At 42.7% G+C, this 19,814-nt stretch overlaps 1 protein-coding gene across 5 annotated transcripts; it reads left to right on the top strand.

Moving 5' to 3' along the window:
- The first annotated feature begins 356 nt into the window (after nucleotides 1-356).
- On the top strand, nucleotides 357-16,361 carry LOC142045258 (uncharacterized). Of its 5 annotated transcripts, XM_075058556.1 has the most exons (20): nucleotides 357-452; nucleotides 990-1,310; nucleotides 1,792-1,921; nucleotides 2,084-2,177; nucleotides 2,948-3,098; nucleotides 3,474-3,636; nucleotides 4,039-4,164; nucleotides 5,397-5,459; nucleotides 6,909-7,031; nucleotides 7,430-7,585; nucleotides 8,245-8,298; nucleotides 8,577-8,794; nucleotides 9,623-9,699; nucleotides 9,877-9,987; nucleotides 10,578-10,664; nucleotides 11,477-11,584; nucleotides 11,786-11,907; nucleotides 12,124-12,246; nucleotides 13,679-13,721; nucleotides 13,909-16,361. In XM_075058556.1, the coding sequence occupies exons 2-20, from the start codon at nucleotides 1,205-1,207 to the stop codon at nucleotides 13,984-13,986; spliced, it is 2,133 nt and encodes a 710-aa protein (XP_074914657.1). In that variant the 5' UTR covers nucleotides 357-452; nucleotides 990-1,204; the 3' UTR covers nucleotides 13,987-16,361. The 5 variants fall into 5 exon arrangements, with proteins under 5 accessions (XP_074914657.1, XP_074914660.1, XP_074914659.1 ...); XM_075058559.1 differs by lacking the exon at nucleotides 4,039-4,164; XM_075058558.1 differs by lacking the exon at nucleotides 6,909-7,031.
- The last annotated feature ends 3,453 nt before the right edge of the window (nucleotides 16,362-19,814 follow it).

Raw genomic sequence — 19,814 nt, 5'->3', positions numbered from 1 at the left:
TCACCTGTGGGGCCTGGACCACCAAGACACCCCCCCAAAAGGCCGCAGGAGATGCGACGGGGCTTTGCCGCCTCCCTCCCACAGGACCCTGCGCTGATGCCGATTTCCTTCTCGTTCTACAGCCTGGGGAGGACGAAGGGTTTATTTAAACACCGTGGGAGCCCCGCCGTTGAAGGAGCCGAGCCCGCACCAGGCCCCGCAGGCGTGAGGCCCGCAGCCCCTGCCCTCACTAAATATGGCGGCCTCCTCCGCAGCCCCCTGCCCTCACTTAATATGGCGGCCTCCCCCGCCACTCGGCAGCTAGGGCGGAAATAGAGCGGGGTAGCGTCACCGCGCGGACCCCTTCCGGGGTCGCTGCCCCGGAAGCGCTTGTTCCTTCAAAGAGTGGCGGGGTTGAGCTGTTCGGCCGTGGCGGGAGTGGTTCGGGCAAGCGGGGCCGGGGGAGCCCTATGGTGAGGGGAAGCGCTTGGCGGGGGGGGGTGGGTTGTGGTGGGAGGGGGTTGAAGGGCGAGGGGAAGCGGGTGGGGGGGGGAGGCGGTTGGTTGGGGAGTGGGTTTGGGCCCAGCGGGAGGCGGGGGGGGAAGGAGGCAGTTGGGGGGGGGGGGGTGAGGGGGTTTGTGGGGCTTGGAGTGGGGAGGGGGAGAATCCAGGTGGTTTGGGGGGCTGTTGGGACGGTGGGGGAGGGGAGGGGGCAGGAGATTGTTGCGTCAGGGACGAGGGGGGGTATTGGCGGGGGCAGGCGGGGTGATTTGGGGTGCGCCCGTTTGAGGGTGGGGAGCTGGGAGGAGGAGAGGGAGGGAGCAGGCGGGTCTGTGCTGGGGATCTCTGGTGCCTCGAGCAGGCAGCGACGGCTAAGGTATTGTGAGTACCAGAAGTTGTTAGCATTAGATAGTTCTTTCAAGGGCGGTCCCACCAAAGGAATGCCAGCTCTCATCCTTATTTTCTTTTTTTTTTTTTTCCCTCTCCTATTCCCACCCCCTTGTTTTTAGAGTTCTGTCGGCTCTGGCTGGAAACTGCAATGTTTTTTGAGCTGCTGACTGCCCTATGTTTCTGTCCCTACTGTAACTTACTCAATATAGATGAATAGTTTGGGTCTTGGAGAAGTCTGTTTCTTCCCTTCTTGAGGAAAAGACCTTCAAAGCGTGAACTATCTTTGTGTCCTATCTGCTGCCAAGTAGTTCCTTTCCTTTGGAGTTCAATAACCATGGGGCCATCGAAAAGAGAAGAGAAAGAGCAGAGCATAATCCTGATCAGTGATGATGAAGCTGAGAGCACGCTTGGGAATTCAGTTCTGTTAGTAGACCCATTGGGTAAGTACTGTGCTGCTGTTGTCAATGAAGTTCTGTAAAGAACTTCTGAAATAAACTGAGGTAAAATATTGTGTGATATGCTTGAAATGTGTCTTTCTGCTGCTAGGAAAACTAACTACTTCAAAAATAAATAAAGCCAGGAGGAACTGCCATTATTTCATGATGTTTGGGATTTCTTTGATGGCACTAGTTACTTTAAAGACTGCTGCTGTGTAGTTTCAAAATATTACAAACCTAGCTGAGACTAGGCCTTTTCAATGTCAGCTGGATCCTTTTTGGTTAAGTTACCTCTGTTTTGACAGTGCGTGGAAGTTTTTTTGTCCCGGGCCAGTGTACCATTCTTATTGGCACCATGTGAAATCTTGTGAGAATTCGTGCCTTATAGTGTTTTTAAGAAATAAATGTCAATAGCTGGTTGAATTTGTAATGAAGTTGTAGTTACCTTTATACTGATTGACACTGCATATTCTCTTTTCTACAGAGAAGTCTGCCCTGGAAGAGGAGAAATCTGAAGAAGTTGTGGATGAGGAATGCGAACTAATGGTTACTTTCTGTAAACAAGCTAAAGTGATGCCTCATGCAAGATACGACTGTACAATACACCCGTTTGAGTATGTTCGGTGATGTGGAAGTTAATAGCGGGGGTTCATTTTCCACATTTAGTCCGTCTTGTCAAGTAACCTTGTTAGCTTTTTAACACCTGAAGGCAGAAGTAGAGTTGGAGAAGCATGTAACTTGTTTCATAAATAACATCCTGTTTTTCAACTCTGTAGGCGAATGGAATGTGATACATGCTCACCCCTTGGGAAAAATGCTGATATTTGTAATCAGTGCTACTGCTACATTTGTGATAAGCTAGCTTCTGAGGTAAGAAGAGCCATAATCAAGAAACACATAACTTTGAGTAACCTAAATTACTCAACAGTCTCCTTAAAAGAAATCACTCTTTAAGAAACACTAAAAGAATAAATTATACATGAAATCTCATTATTTTAACCATTCCTCTCCTAAATGAGGAGAGGTATCTGTTACTTCACAATGCTACTAAAAATGTGGTCGCTGTCTGGGTTTATTTCTAGTAGTCCAGCCAGTTGTTGGATTAGACATTCACTTGGTTTAAGCAAATGTACCACCTGTTTGTCTTAGGCACACAATGTGTTACTTAATCAGACTGCTTCTCACTGCGCTAGGCAAATGTCAAACTTCTAGTTTTTCCTATTCTAAGGAGCAGGTGGGGAGTTGTTGGGCATGTGGAGTTTGTTTGGGTTTTTCTTAGAATTCAGAAAATTTTGAACTGTGAACAAAGTTGGGGTGAACATGCAAAGACAGTGCCCTGTTACTAATTTACAATGGGGAGGGTGCCAGCCCAAAGTGTCTCTATAAGGTATTCAGGAATGAGGGTAAATTACTGTGGGTTTGGGGATTTTTTTCTTCTTTTTAAGACATAGTATTGAGGTATTGCCATATTGGCCTCTTGCCCTGACTGTCAGAATACTTCACTGTGGCTTTTTCTAGCTGCGTAAAGGACAAAATGAATTGTAGTCTTCCCGTCAGAGAGAGAAACCAACTTTTAATTTGCTCAACTGGAGAGGAAAAAAAAAAAGCACTTACCTTGCTTTTCATGTTTTATGAAATAGTGCCAGAATTGGACAACCCCTTCCCTCTGTCACTGCAATGCACACAACAAAAGCAAGTTCTGGAAGGACCAGCGTGACTTTGCCTTGGCTGGTGTTCTTGTAATGTTCAATTTGGACCTCACAGATATAGATGCAGACCTTCGGCATGGTGGTAAGCGTTATGCTCTCATACTGTCCCAAGAGATCTGTGGCTGCTTAGTCTGTGACTTGTTGGACATCTTGTCTGGTCTACAACTCTTCTTGCAAAGGCTTGGTGAATTTTTCAGGTAGCAGCTTACTGTTGCTACTCTCTTTCTGGGCCATACTCAGATCAGACACAGGTCTGCAGACGTCCCAGCTTATGTACTTTCCTGCTTTCCTCCCTCCGGAAGAAGCAACAAAGTTTTCCTGGCCGAAAAGATAGGGTGCAAGTAACTTGCTAAATATTTTACATGGCGTACTTATGATTGTCTTTCTGTTTCTTTTGGCTTTGAAAAAAAAAATTAAAAAAATGCACTAATGGTTTCACATCTGTCTGCTCTCTTAGGAAGTCTTCTAATAAAATTTATCCAGGAGCTTTCCGTGGAATATAATAAGTATCTGGTTGGAGAAAGAATGCCTCCCACACAACATGAATGCTTTTGCCTCCCAAAATTGCCTCCTGGGCAATGCAATATCTGCAGATCACGCAACATGGAGATTGTATACAAGTAAGCGGCAACAGAACTTAGCTACTAGCAGTACAAACTGGTCAGCGCAGGTTTGATTTCCTTTAGTCAAGTGATAATCAGAATCATGGCACCTGATATAGCAGAAACATAGTTGAGAGAATTTACTTGGCCAGTGAGCTACAACCTGGGAAAGCATGAAATTGAAGCCTGTATTTTTACTAATTTGTTTTTTAGAATGGGGTTCAGCTTTTACTCGATGGTATGTGCCTTTGAAATGCTTAAAGTAATGGTTGTGCAAACACCTTTTCACTATGTTATAGATGCTTTTCAAGGAAAGGCAAGTCAGTTTGCTCTCAAACTGTAGAATGGTCATAATTGCCATTTGTTTACGAAGTACATCATTGGAGACGCTTTATCTTATAGATCACTTAACTTTCTTAGGTATTCTGGAGTTTTTGCGCTGGTAACAAGATTTTTAAATCAGGCAGAAAGAGAGAGTCCTAAAGCTGCTGCTGTCATGTTTCTGGGAGCAGCTAAAGAGATAGCACTCCATAAAGACCCTGCTTTGTAAGTATCCAGTTCCACATCTAGTGAATGATCTTTGTTTGCTTCTGAAAAGGGGGAGGCTAAGTGAGAGAGTTCTGCTTTTCCATTTATTAAGGGTAAGGACAGTGTAAAGATCACAGCCTTGGCTGCAGCACTGAGAGAGAAAAATAAGTACACCAGAGGGAGAAATGAGATTGGTTACGGGGAGGGATTTGGGGGAAAGGAGAAGGTTAAAGGTTGGATGTGAGAGGAAGCAGTTAAGTGGGATTGAGTGATGAGGGGGGAGATGATCTCCAAGAAGAGGAAGGTATTTGAGATGGGAACTGGGAGGAGAGAGGGTGAGAGGCAGCAGATGATGGCAGGTGGAGTTAATTCCCCAGGAGAAGGTACAGGGACAGGGGAGCTTTCCTGAGTGGAGAGTGCACAAGTTGCACTATGTGAAGAAACATCTGCTTCTGACCTGGAAGGAAGGGAGGATGTGATGTTCCTTGGGCAATAAGTTTTAGATGCCTCCCATAAGTCTAGAGGCTGACCTGTCAGCTGGGAGGGCTGCATAATAAATAAATAAAAACAGACTTTAAATACTTTAGTCTTTACTACTTGTGCTGGTTACTTTCTTGTTTATATCACGGCTGTTTCATGCTTGATTACTGTCTAGCCTGAGCAAGGTCCCAGAGCTTTGGTTTGCAAAACCTAAATATTTTGGGGCTTAAATTCAAGGCTTTTTATAAAGGAGAAGTAAACATGGTCTGGGTTGGTTCAACAGGCCAGAAACAGCAGCTCCTCTGCAATTCTTTCTGAGGAACTGTCAAGGTTTGCAAGGAGCAGGCTGGATGCGTTATTTGGGTAGGTCTCTCTTTGTACGCTTGTTATGAGTCCTGCAGCATTCACTGTAGTTACATGGGATGTGGTTTGGCCCTCTCATGGGATGATGATATACAGCCCTTCAGGGGCCCTGTAAAAGCAAAGATGTGCCCGCAAAGGTCCAATATAGCAGGTTAGAAGATTTGGTACTGCTTTATGCTGCTTGGGTCAGGGGTGGGTTAGGTACTGCTGTAAAACAGTGTTAATTCTGGAATGTTTTTTACGCTTTGAGCACTTGTTTTTTTCTGTTTGGAATAGTTTTTATTAGCATGATAGCTCCCAATGCTTCTTAAGAAAAAAGTGTTTCCTTAAACAGTTGAGTATAGAGAAAAAGAAAAGGCAGGAAAACAAGCCAAACATTAATTAGTGCTTTTTTCTTCCTCTCTTAGAAGCTGGCAGAACCTTGGTCATACTGATTCATTAAAGCTTGCTGTCCCTTGTCTGTTGCAAAGGTAAGACTTATCATATGACGAGATGGCAATGGGATGGTTGCTGGCTGCAAACTTTCTGCTGGCATTTAAAATGCATTTCAAATTACTTTTATTCAAAGGTATAAAGAAAAAATAGTGAATGCTTTAGCTCTTAAAAGCCAAAAGTAAACTTGCACAGATATATAATCTTACAGTTCTGTAGCATCAGGAACTCCTTATAAGGGAACATAGCCTCCACTGTACTGTTTTAGGCATTGTTTGAGCAGAGCAAGAATAGCCTGCTGCTGTCTGCATGTAGACTGTAGATGGGTAGCGACAGGCAGAAGAATATAAACAAGAGCATGCACTGGTCAGCGTAATGAGCAGGGACTTCAGCGTGCTATCAGATTCTGCAGTTGTACACTACAAATTGGGATTTTTAGAAGCTCTGTTTAATATTAGTCCCTTTCTGCGAAGGACAAGCACAATACCTGCCTTATTTAGAGCCAAATAAACATTGAAAACCTTCTTGGTTGCCTCAAAGGAGAGTAACTCAGTAGGGAACTCTAAGCTAAGAAGATGGATTACTTTTTGACTGTAGTCTAGGAGTGTTCTGTAAGGCCAGACCAGAAGGTGGTGTCAGGTAGCTACTTGTGGTTATTAAGCCAAAGAGTAAATAGTGTCTCTTAAAAGATCAAAACAGCAGTCTTGTAGTACTCCACTGGGATGGAGTAGTCAGGGATGTAACATAGTAAAGTTCCCCCAGAGGCTGATGAATGAGGACATCTAGCTCACTTGGCTTAATTCATTTCTCATTTTAGCTTTATATTTCACCTTTAACCTGAAATTCACTTGCAACAGAAGGTTAATGAATTAAGAATTAACTTTTTTCAGGAGCACTCGAAAACAATTATATATTCTCACCTCTTATTTGAAACTAATGACAGGTATAACCTAAATCCTGTATCAGTTTTCATTTTAAATTACTATTCTTGAATTTTTTAATTTCTTACTTTAAAAGAACAGGAAGAAGAATTTTTTTGGCTCCTTCCCCCAAATTTTAAAAGAGTAAACTCTTCTTTGTGTCAGTGTGTTATCTCCAGTTTTCAGTTAAGACAAATATGGTTTCACTAGCTGTGAAGCTGCCAGGAGCTCAGGTTGATCAGGTTGCCTATTGGGTTCATCATATGTTGCTGCAGTGTTTCTCACCTATACTCACTGGGGAGCTTTGTTTTAAAACTTAAGACCACAGAACCTTGGTTTCACTTGTGTTTAAAAATAATAATAAAAGAGCAATACCATTACTCATGGCAAATCTTAAAACACAAATCTAAATATAGATCCAAACTGTCTGATGCTTAACAAAAAAAACCCACCATAGTTTCCCATAGGATTAAAAAAAACCCCACAACTTAGTAGTAATTCATCCAATTTTAAGAGGTTTTTATTTTTCTTTTTTTTTTTTTTTTTTTTTTTCTTTTTAAAACATAGGATCACAACACAACTTCAGAGGATGCTGGTGTTGTGTGACTTTCCAAAAAATTTGTATGAAAAGTTTGTTAATTTTTTTCAGTCCATCTCGCTTCCATGTCACTGTTTTGGCTTCTCAAATAGGTATGTTCTTTGTTTTTTGTTTACAGAATATATTTTTATATAGTCGCCTGATTTGCAAAACTGCTATATAGACTAGTTCTTTCACTGATAGTGTTAGGTGTGAGCATTTTATAGGAAGATTTCAGTATTAGCTGCTTTGTATTTGTCCTGTCCTTACAGGAGAAGTTGTTGTTTGATGTTATGGCTAAGTTGTTGTCCAATGCTATAGCTAAGTTGTTGTCCATATAGCTTTTTTCTTTCTTTCTTTCTTTCTTTTTTTTTCCTTTTTTTTTTTTCCCCAGAAGTGAGCTGTAAACCTCAAAATGTTTTATTGGTAAATCTTCATCTTTCTTAAGGGAAATAAATTGTGGTGTACAAACAAAACATGGTTAAAAATTACTTTATTTTTGTACTTCCAGCTTGAACGTTGTGCCATGGGACCATGTATTACTGACTACAGTTTTAAAAGGCCAGAATGTCACTGGTCAAAGAACACAGAAAGGAAGAAAAGTATTTCTGTGGGAAACACTCCCTGTTATAGAGGCTCGAGTGGAGAAACTGGTAGATAAAAAGAAGTAAGATCGGTTTGGTCTTGGTTTGGATTTTTCATTTTATGAAGTCAACCTTTACATTTTGCATGGTATTGACTGCAGTATAGTGTTTTCCATATATCTGCAGGAGCTTTGTATAATGGGGAAACATACAAAACAAAGACACGTTTGAAGCTGTTCATGCCCATTACTACTTTATCAACAAGGCCAGCAGCTTTTTGAAGTTTTTCAAAGGAATCGAGCCCTTTGAACACTTCAGGACCAGAGAAGAGTGTTGAAGTGGATAATTTTTGTTTCCATAAACCCAGTAGGTTTTAGATGTTGATGTTTAAAACAAATTCTGTTTGTCAAAGGCTGACTAGGTGGAAGACAGCAAAAAAGGTGCATTCTGGTCTGTAGGTCTTCAGAAGTCTGTATTCAAAAGAATACAGTCCACTTAAAGAATTAAATTGAAAGGCAACCTGCTTTATTTTGCCAGAGTACAGAGATAATCTGGGGATAGCTTCTTGAAATTTATTTCCAACTGTCTCTTTCTGCCAGTTGTATTTTATTCTATTGTGCAATGTCTCTTATGTGGGAAGATCTACTGTTTTGCTTCATTAATTGTAGTAAATATTTGATTGACCTATGTATAGCTTTGCACTTCCTTCCTCTTCCTACTCACCTTCTTTTTTTCTCCCCAGCTATAAAGAAGTTGTTCGCTACCTGAGAGCTGTGAAATGCAATGATACCAAAGGGTAAATGGCTTTTTTTCCTTTTCTTTTTTTTCCCTATTTGGTTCTTTGCCTTAAGATTTTGTCCCAGTCTGTGTTTCTTCAATGTGCAATAAACTGGCAGATGGGAAGCAGTAGGATTTTGGCAGCTGTTTGTGAAGTGAAAGCAATGCTGCATTGCAATTAACTTCCTCCTTACCAGATGTAACTTACTAGTGGTCAAGCATAATTAGATCTTTACATATGTATTGTAAACTTTCATGTTAATGAAAATCAAATAGTCCTTTCTTCCTTCTTTCCAGGTTAAGAGACCTTCGAGATAAAATCCCATTCTACTTGTGTAAAACTGGAGACTTCCTCGATGCTGCGCATTCACTGTTGTTTCCCGTCAATAGCCTCGCCTGCTGTACTGCCTGCCGGATAACACCTTTTCAGTTTGAGGTCTACCTGAAGATGTTCAGAACAGGCAGTGTCCCCACTGGAAAGGATATGCTAGAGCCTGGGCCCTGGATTACAGTTGGCAAGTGTGATTTCTTGCTTACATGTGTTTAGACCCTGCTTAGTTGCAGCTTTTACTTTTTCATTAAATCTAGTAACACTCCGAGGGACTCTGAACCCAACTATAAATTGTCCAGACTAAAGCATGGTACATAACACTAAGCAGGAAGAATGTCTTTCTATTTGAGCATGAATTTGTTTAGTACGCTTCCCACAAAACGCTAGTTTTGTCAGCTGTGAAGTTGTTTTGCTGAAAGCAACCTATTAAAAGAAAATACAAAGCTCTCTATTACATCACGGTATTACCAATGGCAGTGTGTAACTTAGCATTATGGTATGTCTCAGCCTTGACCTTGAGAATAAAAGCTTCCTGATCAAAAGGGTTTCACAATCTGCATATTACTTTCTGTCATTAGTTCAGCCACTGATTACTGTGATCATCTGTCTTGGTGTGTGCTGCTTGTCCAGGTGTATTCTGAAATGAAAGATTTACTTTGGAGATGTACCTCTAAGAATTCTACTAGTAGTTGAATGAGATATTGACAGTGTGTATCACGCTGTACTGTGGTGTGATGTACCTAATGAAGACTTCATTGTGGATCACCTGGTGTGGTGGCTTAGTCTGAATTGTATTCAGTTCTTTGCAGCTTTCTAGGATAGCATTTTACAGTTGATGATGTTTTTCTATTCAGAACCTGCAAAATACTATAAAATAGCTGTAGACACTTGTTTGTGTCTCTTGTTAGGTTTCTGTAGAAACATATCTGTAACTAAGTTAACATCTTGTTTGTGCTCACACTATAGTTATTCAGGGAATATAAGATATGTTTTGGATTTTTTCTTCTTGCAGGGTCTCCCTTGAAAGATGGTGTTCTAGTTAAGCAGGCGCTCAAACTCCTTTACAACAATGTGTCACTATACAGGAATGTGAGTCTGTATTAAAACTGTGTTTCTGTGGCTCATCGAGTGTTACTGTGTATTACCTGTTTTGTCCAGTTACTTCTCTAATGCAAGGATTTGCTATCAGAACCCTTTTCTCCCTGAATAGTTCACACCTCTGTGCAGATTTGACTTTGTAAAAGAAATGTTCTGCTATGTTTTCAGCCTAAATGCTGGAGTTCCCTCATCATGATCTTGGGTAGTAGCAATTTTCTGGAAAAAAGTGGGCACCTACATCCCCTATCCCTGAAAGAGCCACCGCTTGACTTCCAAAAGGTAACTGAAACAGTACTGTGAAATGGGAAAATCTGTCGTCTTGCTTTTATACAAGACTTCATTTGATGTGGGCATTGGCTCATCCTTCTAAATAATAAGGGTAACTACACAGTGCCTCATCAAATACTCTTGTGGTATGTGCCCAATATAACACTTTGCAGAATGTTGTGATTCAGGAGTCTTAAATGCAACAGTAAACAGATTAACTCTGCTTGCAGCTCGATGCCTGGTACTGATTCTATAGCTTTTAACGTTGAGATGGATCAGATAACAAAATGGATAGGAAAGCACTTTAAGAAAAATGTGTTCAGATAGTCCTAAAGAGTCAGTATCTGAGTATTTCCTTCACAAGAACAGAAATAGCTGTCTGCTAAGCAGAGTAGGTTAAAATGAAGATGTTATGTGATATGGTTTGGTTAGTGCTGTAGAACCTCATCTTTCCTTGAGTATGATGTTGAGCAGTCAACTTTCTCTGTAAAAATGCTGAAAAAATAAGTGAAAGCACATCAAAGAACTATCTTGGGCCCTGATGTTTGTAGAGTGTTTGGGCATCCTTCCCCTTTACTTGTGACTCATTACTTCTGTTGCAGGGGGTGCTCGCTGCCAGTGGCGGCCTTTTGGAGGAACTGAAGTCAAAAATTAATGTTTCTTTACCACCTGCTATTTTGTCTCCTCATGTAAGTGTGCACATGGCAATAATGAAATTTACCATTTGTGTAATTGTGCTTGAAGATACAGCAGTATTGAAAACAGTTGGATTATTATGAAAAGCTTTTAAGAGGGGGCTTGAAGATTTTGGGGGGGGAATTGGCATAAGACTTAGGACTGTCAAAATGCTAGAGCAGATATTTGAAGGTAAGAAAACTATTAGGGTCTGTTCTGGTCTGATACCATCTCCAACCTAGGACAAGTCTTTCTTTATCACTGTCCAAATTTATGCATTTATAAAGTGGGAGGGCTGGTAATAATTGATTCTGTCTTAACTTCTCACAGGGTGATCTTGTGTTGTTTGATTCAAATGAGAGACTATCCCTTGAGACTTGACAGTAGCTCAGAATTTCTAAACTTGCTTTGAATGATGGTTTCAAGTATAGTGAAACACGTTTAAAGATGGCTTGAGATATAGTCTATATTAAATACAGTCAATACATCTAAGGAGCTATCTTATTCTTTTTTACTTCTTTTGAGGAAACTTAGCTTGCCAGAATTTTTTTTTCCCTTGAATTCTACTTCTGCTTCTGTGATGGTGTGAGACTTCATGTTTCTGTGAGAACTTTGAGAGCACCAAGTGAAACATGCTATATAAATAGAAGTACTATTCCCCCTTCTTTTGGTCTTCATAAGGTTCTTGTGGATGTCATGTTTGACATCCAACCTGTCTGATTGGAATGGTAGTTAGCTTAGTGCTGATTTGACTGGATATGATATACAAGTAGTGGGAAAGTGAGCTTTTAAATATATGTCTTCTTGTTGGTATCTCTTCCTGTAGTTGCACCATGAGGCTTGTCTTATTCTCGCAGTGCAAGCAGTACAACAGATGCTTTTTTGTGATCTTCCATACTTGACTTCCTTCTTAGAGATAGCCCTGGCTTTTGGGGTGAGTCCTAGATATTGATTTCTGTTCTAAGAGATTAAAGCAAATGATATTTAAAATATGTGTAACACCAACTTAGAGATTTTAGACACATTTAATTTGGTTTTGTTCCCCTTTAGCTTTGGTGACCTCTAATTTATTCTGTTTTTTGAGAAATGATTGGCAATTAGGTTAAATCACTGATCTTATTTTGTCTCTTCCTAGAATAACTTTTGGGCTCTGAGGCTGTTACTGGACCATCTTTCCTATGAAGAACATGTTCTCCATGGCACTGTCAACCTGATTTTAAGAGATCTAAATCGTCAGAAAGCAACAATGCTAAAACTGTGAGTAAACACTTGCTCCCTGAAGTGTGTCTGATCATGGCAACAGGAAGAGCAGTCCTGCAGCAGTAACGTTTAGCAGAGATGTAATCCTCAGCTCTTTGAAACTAGGTAGCCCTGTGCTTTGGTTAAGTCAAGAATGCAAATAAGATGCTAGGAATCAATAGGAAAGTTGTCTCTGAACAGCTGTGTTCTGTTTCCTGGTTTTGTATTGCTTAGGTGGCAAAACCTTGGTCCCCAGTATGTGGGTGAATTCCTTTGCCTGTTCCTGACTTGCAGACATAAGAAGATGCAATCCATTGGCCTGTTCACTCTGAATATTATTACAGAGAACCTGCATATGTAAGTGTGAATCTTCATCATAGCCAAAGAGAAAATCATTATGTGTTGCAACACTGATGGTAGTTTTCTCCTAATTAACAGTCTCAACTCACAATTCATTCTTGTTTTTTATTCTTCCCTCTTATTAGCAGTGGTAAAGATACTGAACATGATGGTTTAGGTAGACTTGAAATTGTTCTATGTTACCTGTTGCAACCAAATGGCCTTCTCGCTTCCCAGTGCCCGGTGTTATGAAAAACATGTTATGTGCTCTTGGCAACCCTGACTAGTCATCAGGATTACATCTGGTACAGTCTAGTTCTATCGCTTAAATATCTTTGTCATCAACAACCACCAAAACACCTTAATTAGGACTTACAGCAAAGTAGTTACTGGACTCTAAGGAAGCATAATACTGCATAAAACTTTATTTAGGGAAAATAGCTGAAAGTAGCTCAATGTGTATTATTGTGTATCTGCAAGAATACAATGGGTGTACAGATGTCAATGTTTCTTTTAAACTCATGAGAAACGTAAGGAATACTTCACGTGGTGGTGAGGGAGTAAGTAGATCCCCACCAAAAACTAAAGATTCAGGAACATATGTGCACTGCAATGCAAACTGAGGACAGCGTTAGGTTTGTGCCTGCCGTTCTTATTGTCTTCTTAAAAGAAGAGAGACCCCTTGCTCCACAGCAGCACAAAGCTTCAGTGGGTGGGGAAAACAGAGTTCTGAAAAAGTCCGAGTTCTTTATTTAGATTACAAATTATAATAAAACACTGATGTGTCACTTTTGAAACCACTAGCTGTTTATAAGTATAATCCTTGCTCTCCTGTGTTATGCAGTGAAGCATTAGAGGCTTTAGAGTGATGGACTGTAATGTATTGACATAATAGTTTTAAAATTAATCGACTCTGTGGTTGTATACCGGAAGGCAGAGTAATTGCCTGCTCTGGCACTTTTAATTCACACATAGCTGATGGCAGCAGAGTAGTGTTGAGAATTCACTTCTTAGTAACTGTCTTAAGTGGAAATCATGGACATGTAAGTTGACCACCTTTGTGAAATGCTTCTGTCTGATTCTTCTCTCCAGCCTTTGCTGTGTGTAGCTGAGAAAATAAAATACTGCATTTCAGCCAGTTATGCATGAGCTAAGGTGTATTTAACAAATTTGCAACTCCATTGTCTTCTTTTTTTTTGTGAGGCTTTACAGTATGCTCTAGCAGTGACCCAGGAGAATCTGATGAAATCCTGTTTCTTATGGTCTGTCTTTGTCTTAATTATTTTACTGCACATCTGTTGCTGAAATCATCTCCATTTGGTAGTTAAAGTGAATTGTTGGATTAGCCTTCTTTTAAAGCTTTGAGTAATGCAAAATTCAGAGTGGCTGAGACTGGGGGCAGGTCTGTCCCTATGAGAAAATGGATTAAGAATCTCTATCTGTTTTTCAGGTGTCCATGGGCAAAGCATCTTTGCAACTTCTTTCACAATGCAGTGAGTATCTCTGTATTTTAGAATTTAACAACAAAGCATATCAATGAACACTATATTACTTATCAAATAGGTATTTAAATCTATCATTTGATATATCACGTATCAAATATATGTCAGTGTCATTTATTATAAAATTATTATAAAAATCACTGAAGTATACCAACTAATTTTTTTTTTCTCTGCCCAGGGATTAAGGCACCTGCCCCTTGGCACTGCAGCTCATCATGAAGTCTCGAAGTTCATAAACATTTTTGAAAAACTATAATTTGGCAAAATCTTCAGGAATATTTTCCAATTTGTCTTAATCTGAGAAATCTCTTCCTGGAGTCCCCTGTGTTCTGCTTTGGTTGTCATCTCCAAAAACATTCAGCTAAAAACTGACTTCAGACAAATCCAGAAATGAGCTCCTAGGTTAAGGTGGTGAACAGTGGCTGTATTTCAGCAGACGTGTTTGGGAAATTTCCTTTCTTGTAGGTCCCTGTATTAAGCAGTTTAATTTTAAAGAAGTGGCAGGTTTAAGTTTTTGTTTTTTTAAAGCCAGTATACAGAGAGATGCTGATGAGGAGGGTGGGAGTAATGAGGGGAGAGAAACACAGATGAAGTAGAAAGCACCGCAAGTCTTTACTTCTGTTGTGTTGCACAGCTGTGCTGTGGGCAAGATGTCTGCAGCAGAAAAACTGCTGAGAGCGCTAATGTTTTTTAAAAAAGGAAGAGTGCCTCTCCACAGGTGTACAACAGTATGCATTAAAATACTGTTTGCGCACCCTCTTTTATTTAGTGTTTAATTCTAAAAAATAAACCACTCTTGAGGCTGAAGGACATTAACTGAAGCTTTCTTACTTGCTTCAAGAAACCAGATTCAGGAAGGCCTAATGCAGTAAATAGCTTGGTTTGTTTGTAAATAAAAAAACTCTAGTTTTCAGGGTCTTCCAGTTGTGGGGCTTTGTTTTTATTTTCTGCAGTGGGTAACTGTTAGACTGGTGCTGATGGCTCTGGGTTTCTCAAATCTTTATTATAGTGGTAAGTTTCAGAGTTCACTTCTGAACTGTGGAGGTAGAAATAGAGAAATATTTCTAGCCTGGTTTATACTCTTTCTCTTTTTTTTGCCCCACAACAATACCTGTCTGCATTGGTTTGGCAGTCAGGGGAAAAAGAATCTTAATATGTGAGGAACTGTATTTTGCACATTTAAGGCTTTCAGTGGCTTTTGCAGCTTTTGTTATCCTAAATAAGCTATGCTATTATTCAAGTTTTCTACAAAAGTGTACAGGTATCTAAATCAATACAATGTTAAGTAAATTCTGTTGTTATGTTGTCAGTTCTGTTTTAGTTTTTTTGTGGGGTTTTTGGTTTGGTGTGTCTGTGGGGTTTTTTGTGGGGTTTGGTTTTTTGGGGTTGTTTTTTTTTTTTAAGGGTTGCTGTACCTTTATCTCGCGCTGTCCAAGATCAGCCAGGGCAAGCAGAGGTCAGTGAAGTCCCCTGATACTTGGGAATCTGGTTCTCCTGATTGTTGGCAGGGCTGGCCACATGGTGTCTTGTTCTGGTCTGTGCTCCTAAAGACGCACTGTGGTGTTTCATCCTGGTTTCCAAGAGAGGTGTTTCTTGCATGTTCCTGATGTGATCTTTCTCACCTCATCTACCTGAGTAGTGGAAGGTCCCTGTTATGGCTGAGGGGGAGAAAAAAAGAGGGGGAAGGAAGCTGCGGCCACTAATCTTCATAGGTGCTGTATCTGTGTTCTCTGCTTTGCCTTTTGTCAGAGCTTTCCTTTCTCAACCTGCAGTCTGGCCTGTGATGCTCTCTGGGTGCTCTCCCAGCAATGCAGAGAGGCTGGACAGCCGACTGCCTTGAAGGCTCCTGTTCTGAACTCTCCAAATTTTGTTAGTCCTTGGGCATACTAACAATAGGGTGTTACATTGTGCTTTGTCGCTTTGCTGTGGGTGTAAAATGACAACAGCAAAACCAGCTGAGCCCTAATATCTGACTGAACTTGGACTGGGCGTAGACTTCGATGTCACCCTGTTCGGTGCCCTGTGCAGGACCTGGCGCAGGAGGGAGAGGGTGCAGGTGAGGGCAGGTTACCCCTTCGAGCCTGGATTTACCATCACAAGGAAAGGCTAGGAACTGCTTATTTACTGTAAGTAAATAGCATATCTATTCATTATTTATCTGCTTCTGAATTTTAATGAATTATAGCAGCCCTTATAGTGAGCATTATACTATAGATAATGATATAATCTTTTATGTATGAGAAAAAGACTTTCTCTGAAGATCTGCACTTGTCTTTGGGCATGGGTTGGATAGACAGGTATAGTCATTACAGTCAACCACAGTGGAAAACTTCTTCCTGGTACCCTGAGACTATGACTAGTATAACCCCAGAAGTAAACTGAAGGCTGATCTCGTCTGCTTTGCTCCAGGTATAATTGAGATGAACAGAGCTTATTAAAAATTGAAATGTGTAGTTTGGAGAGGAAAATGGGCACCTAGAGCTGTCTCATCCAAATACTGCATTTTAGCAAACAGAACTCTGCTGTTTTAGCAAGTGTGTGTGTACAGCTGACACTGCCAAACAATAAATAGAACATTTGCAAGTAAGTGTCTGCATCAAAAATAAAATTTCATCTGAAAATGGTGAAATTGTCTGACGTTCTTAAAGTCTGGAACAGGACTGCTATTATCCAGCCCATGAGCGTAATGTACCTTTGGGCCAAGGAGCCGCTGGGTTTTGGTCAGCTGTTTTGAGTGTGTGCATCACCATTGATTATGGATAGGGTTTCTGAAATACATTGCTAATAAACTAATTGTTTACAGGCCAGAGAGGGGGCAGTTCGTAAATGTTATATTGAGAACAAATAAACAACCCCCCAGCCAGTGCTGCCGGTAAATCTGTGTGGCTCTTCCAGCTCTGTTCAAGGGGAGAATGGTGATGCACATCCCAACACGGTAAGCTTGGACAATGCGGCTGAGATCGTTCTGGATCTGAACAGAGAACATGAAGTGGGCAGCTTTACCCTTCACCCCGTGGGCAAGGGTGGATGTGTACGATACAACTGCCAGGGCCTGAGTTCACGGCCACGGTGCCAGCAGAGCCGGGGCCATCCCCAAACACGCTGCTTCTGCCTGCGTTCCGCTTCCCAACCTCGTCTGCTCAGCAGGCTGGGAGACCGCTGATACCGTTTCTACCAAGGACACTAATTAACCTGCTAAATGAGTTTATCCCTTTGGAGTGCGCACCAGAGAACTGAGTTATCTAAAATACCATCCCAAAGAGAGCCATAATTAGCAGCCGGTGCCGAGGGCAGACCCCATGCTTCTGAGGGACGGCTTTGCAAGGTGGTGGGGGCTGGCGGCTCGTCGCTGGTGCGGTCCCTTACCCCCAGCCAGCATCCCTGGGTTGTGCGCAGCGTAGCACCAGGCTGCATTTGTCACATTGCCCTTCCCAGCCCATGGGCCAGCTCCTGCCTGGGCAGTTCTTCTCCTCCTGCCCTCGGAATTACACCGGGACAGCCGTAAGGAGAGGGATGCGAGTCATTGCACAGCCACCATGGGACAAAAAGGAGTCGCGCTCCTCCAGCTACCTGCCAAACCAAAAATACTCAGTTTTAATAACTGGACTAAGCAAAGTAAAAAAAAAAAACAAAAAACAAACAGCTTGTTGCTGGCTGCCAGATTAACAGATGGCTACAATCATTAATATTGCAAAACTTCAGGAGTTCATAATTCTTTAATCTACAAAGCCGGTGGGGGTAGCTAATGCGGGCCCTGCAATCTGCCGTGCCGGGGGGCTGCTGCCCGCCCACCCACCGCGGCCGGGTCCGTCCCAGACCCCCCAAGGGTCGGGCAGACGTTGCCTTGGTCCTGCCTGGCCAAGATAAGGCTCCCTGCCTTCATCGGGGGACCCCGCTGGCAGGCAGCTGCTGCCTGCACGAGGGATGAGCGTGGTGAACCCTCCGGACTTAGCGCTGGGGTTGACGGCGGCTCCCAAATTTGCTGGACCCTGCCCTGCACCCGCGCGGCTCTGCCAGCCCCGCTCAGCCCTCGCCGCCGTCAGATTGCGGAAAAATCCATGGAAATCCAATAACCCGTCTCCAGTGTCATTTTATCGTTAAACCCAAGCCTTTCCCATAATTGTTTGGAGGCAGCGCGGGGAGATTACGATTGATGTCAACAGCCAGATAATCTGCGGTTCAGTGTTTGGTATCGCTGACCTCGTTAACAGACGCCGGTGATGTTTGGAGCACGGGGAGCCTGCCCTGAGCCGCAGCCGCCCCAAAGGAGCCCCGCGGCTGTTTGCAACAGAGAAAAAGCTCAGCATTAGTGTTGCAATAAAAGAAAAAAAAAAAATGTTTATGATTTCCTTTGGGTGAAAAAAAAATAAAAATTCTCATGCTATGGCTTGCTCAGGGTTTGGCCCCAACCAGCTCCATCGATCCCTGGCCAAGCCCCAGACTCCAGCATCCTCGCTCGGAGAAAGGCGGAGGGCCGGCGGCTCCGTGAGGCTGCCGGGGAGACTCTGATGGCCATCGATCGCCCGCGGAGGCTGAGGGCTGGGAGGGGAACCCGGCTTCGTCCCGGCCCCCCACGTTTGCCACAATCCTGCTCTCGGCTTCTGTGCCCCAGTCGGTGCTGCGGTGCGGGGCATCAGCCTCCTGCTCGGTAGAAATGGCTCTGGTGGTTTAATGCTATAAAGGCTTCTGTCTACGGGAAGAGGCATCCTATGTATAGAAACGTATATATCTATTTATATATTATATGTGTATATATGCATTACTTTTATGTATGTTATGTAATATATAATATGTATAACAAATTATAAATACACCTATACGTATGAATATATCTATTCAACCTCCATACATATGGGATACATATATACATACTTATGTGTGTGTATGTGTAAACATACATGTGTATATACACACACGCACTTTTTTTTTTTTTTTTTTAATGTGTGTGTATACTAGACATTGGTATACGTTTGTATAATTGGATGAATCTGGCCCAGGTGTGTTTTAGAGAGGACAAAGAGCCACCCATACAGACATGGGCCCTGGGTGTGAAGGAGGGGCTCTGGGGCAGGATTTAGGCAGTTTATTCTTTGTGGAACCCTTGCTTTGCTTTTTTTTTAAATGCAAAGCTGCTGTCACCATAATTACCTGATGGGTGTTTTTTTAATTGATTGTTTAATGAAGGGTAGGGGTGGGGTTTTTCTCACTTCTTTGTGTTTTTACTTTTGCATTAATTACACTGCCTTTAATCAGCTGACAACTGTTAGTGGGCTTTTTCCCCTCCCTATAAGAAGTCACACTTTTTTTTTTCTTTTTTTTTTTTTTTTTAAATGTTGTTGCACTTTTCCCCTTGTGCTGACCCTGCCCCTTCACCCACCGTATGGTTAGTCTCCAACTGCTTGCTTTTTGTGTTTATCTTTTTTTCCTCCTTCTTCTTTTTTTAACCAACACCTCCCCAGGTGCCCCCCCCCCACCTCTCCCTATCCCGCCCCAGCTCCACCAGCATCAGAGAAGCGGGAGGAAAGAAGAAATCTGGAGAAGCCATGGGGTGGCTGGCTTTGGCAGGGATGCAGGCAGGGATGCAGGCAGGGATGCAGGCAGGGATGCAGGCAGGAGCAAGGGCCTCCCTGGGGGGCCGCTGTGCCCCACCACAAGTTACCCCCCCCCCCATTCCTTAGGGGCCCTTCTGTCCCGTAGGGCTATGGGGGAGGCTGGGGTAACCCCATTTCGGCAGCTCGGCCGGCGGGTACCAGGATGCTCTTTTCCATCCTGGGCGCTCGCATTCAGCGGAGCCAAATCCCCCCGGGAGCAGCGGGGGGAGGACGCTCCCATTATCCGGCTCCTGCCGTGTTGGAGGCAGCTGGACCAGCCGTGCATTAATAGATTACCCAGAGGATTTGGGCTCGCCAACAGCGAGGGCAACGCTCGCAGGAGGCAACGCGGGCAAGGCCAGGGCGGCTTGCCGAGCCGGCGGGGACGGACGCGGCCCCCGCTAACACCTTTTCCGACCGAGGTAGGTGGAGGGTGTTCGGCCGCGGTGCTGGGATGCTGCTGGGATGGCTGGAGTGGGGATGAGGATGCTGG

This window comes from Buteo buteo, chromosome 27, assembly GCF_964188355.1.
Source record: "Buteo buteo chromosome 27, bButBut1.hap1.1, whole genome shotgun sequence".
In the NCBI taxonomy this organism is placed as follows: Eukaryota; Metazoa; Chordata; class Aves; order Accipitriformes; family Accipitridae; genus Buteo; species Buteo buteo.
Note: the sequence above shows the minus strand (reverse complement) of the source record. Positions and strands in the feature narration are given on the sequence as shown.

Coding starts and splice junctions, on each gene's coding strand:
- LOC142045258 (XM_075058556.1), top strand. CDS start 1,205: ATGGGGCCATCGAAAAGAGAAGAGAAAGAGCAGAGCATAATCCTGATC. Junction 2,178..2,947: donor GTGATAAGCTAGCTTCTGAG/GTAAGAAGAGCC, acceptor TTTATGAAATAG/TGCCAGAATTGGACAACCCC. Junction 5,460..6,908: donor GTCCCTTGTCTGTTGCAAAG/GTAAGACTTATC, acceptor TTTAAAACATAG/GATCACAACACAACTTCAGA.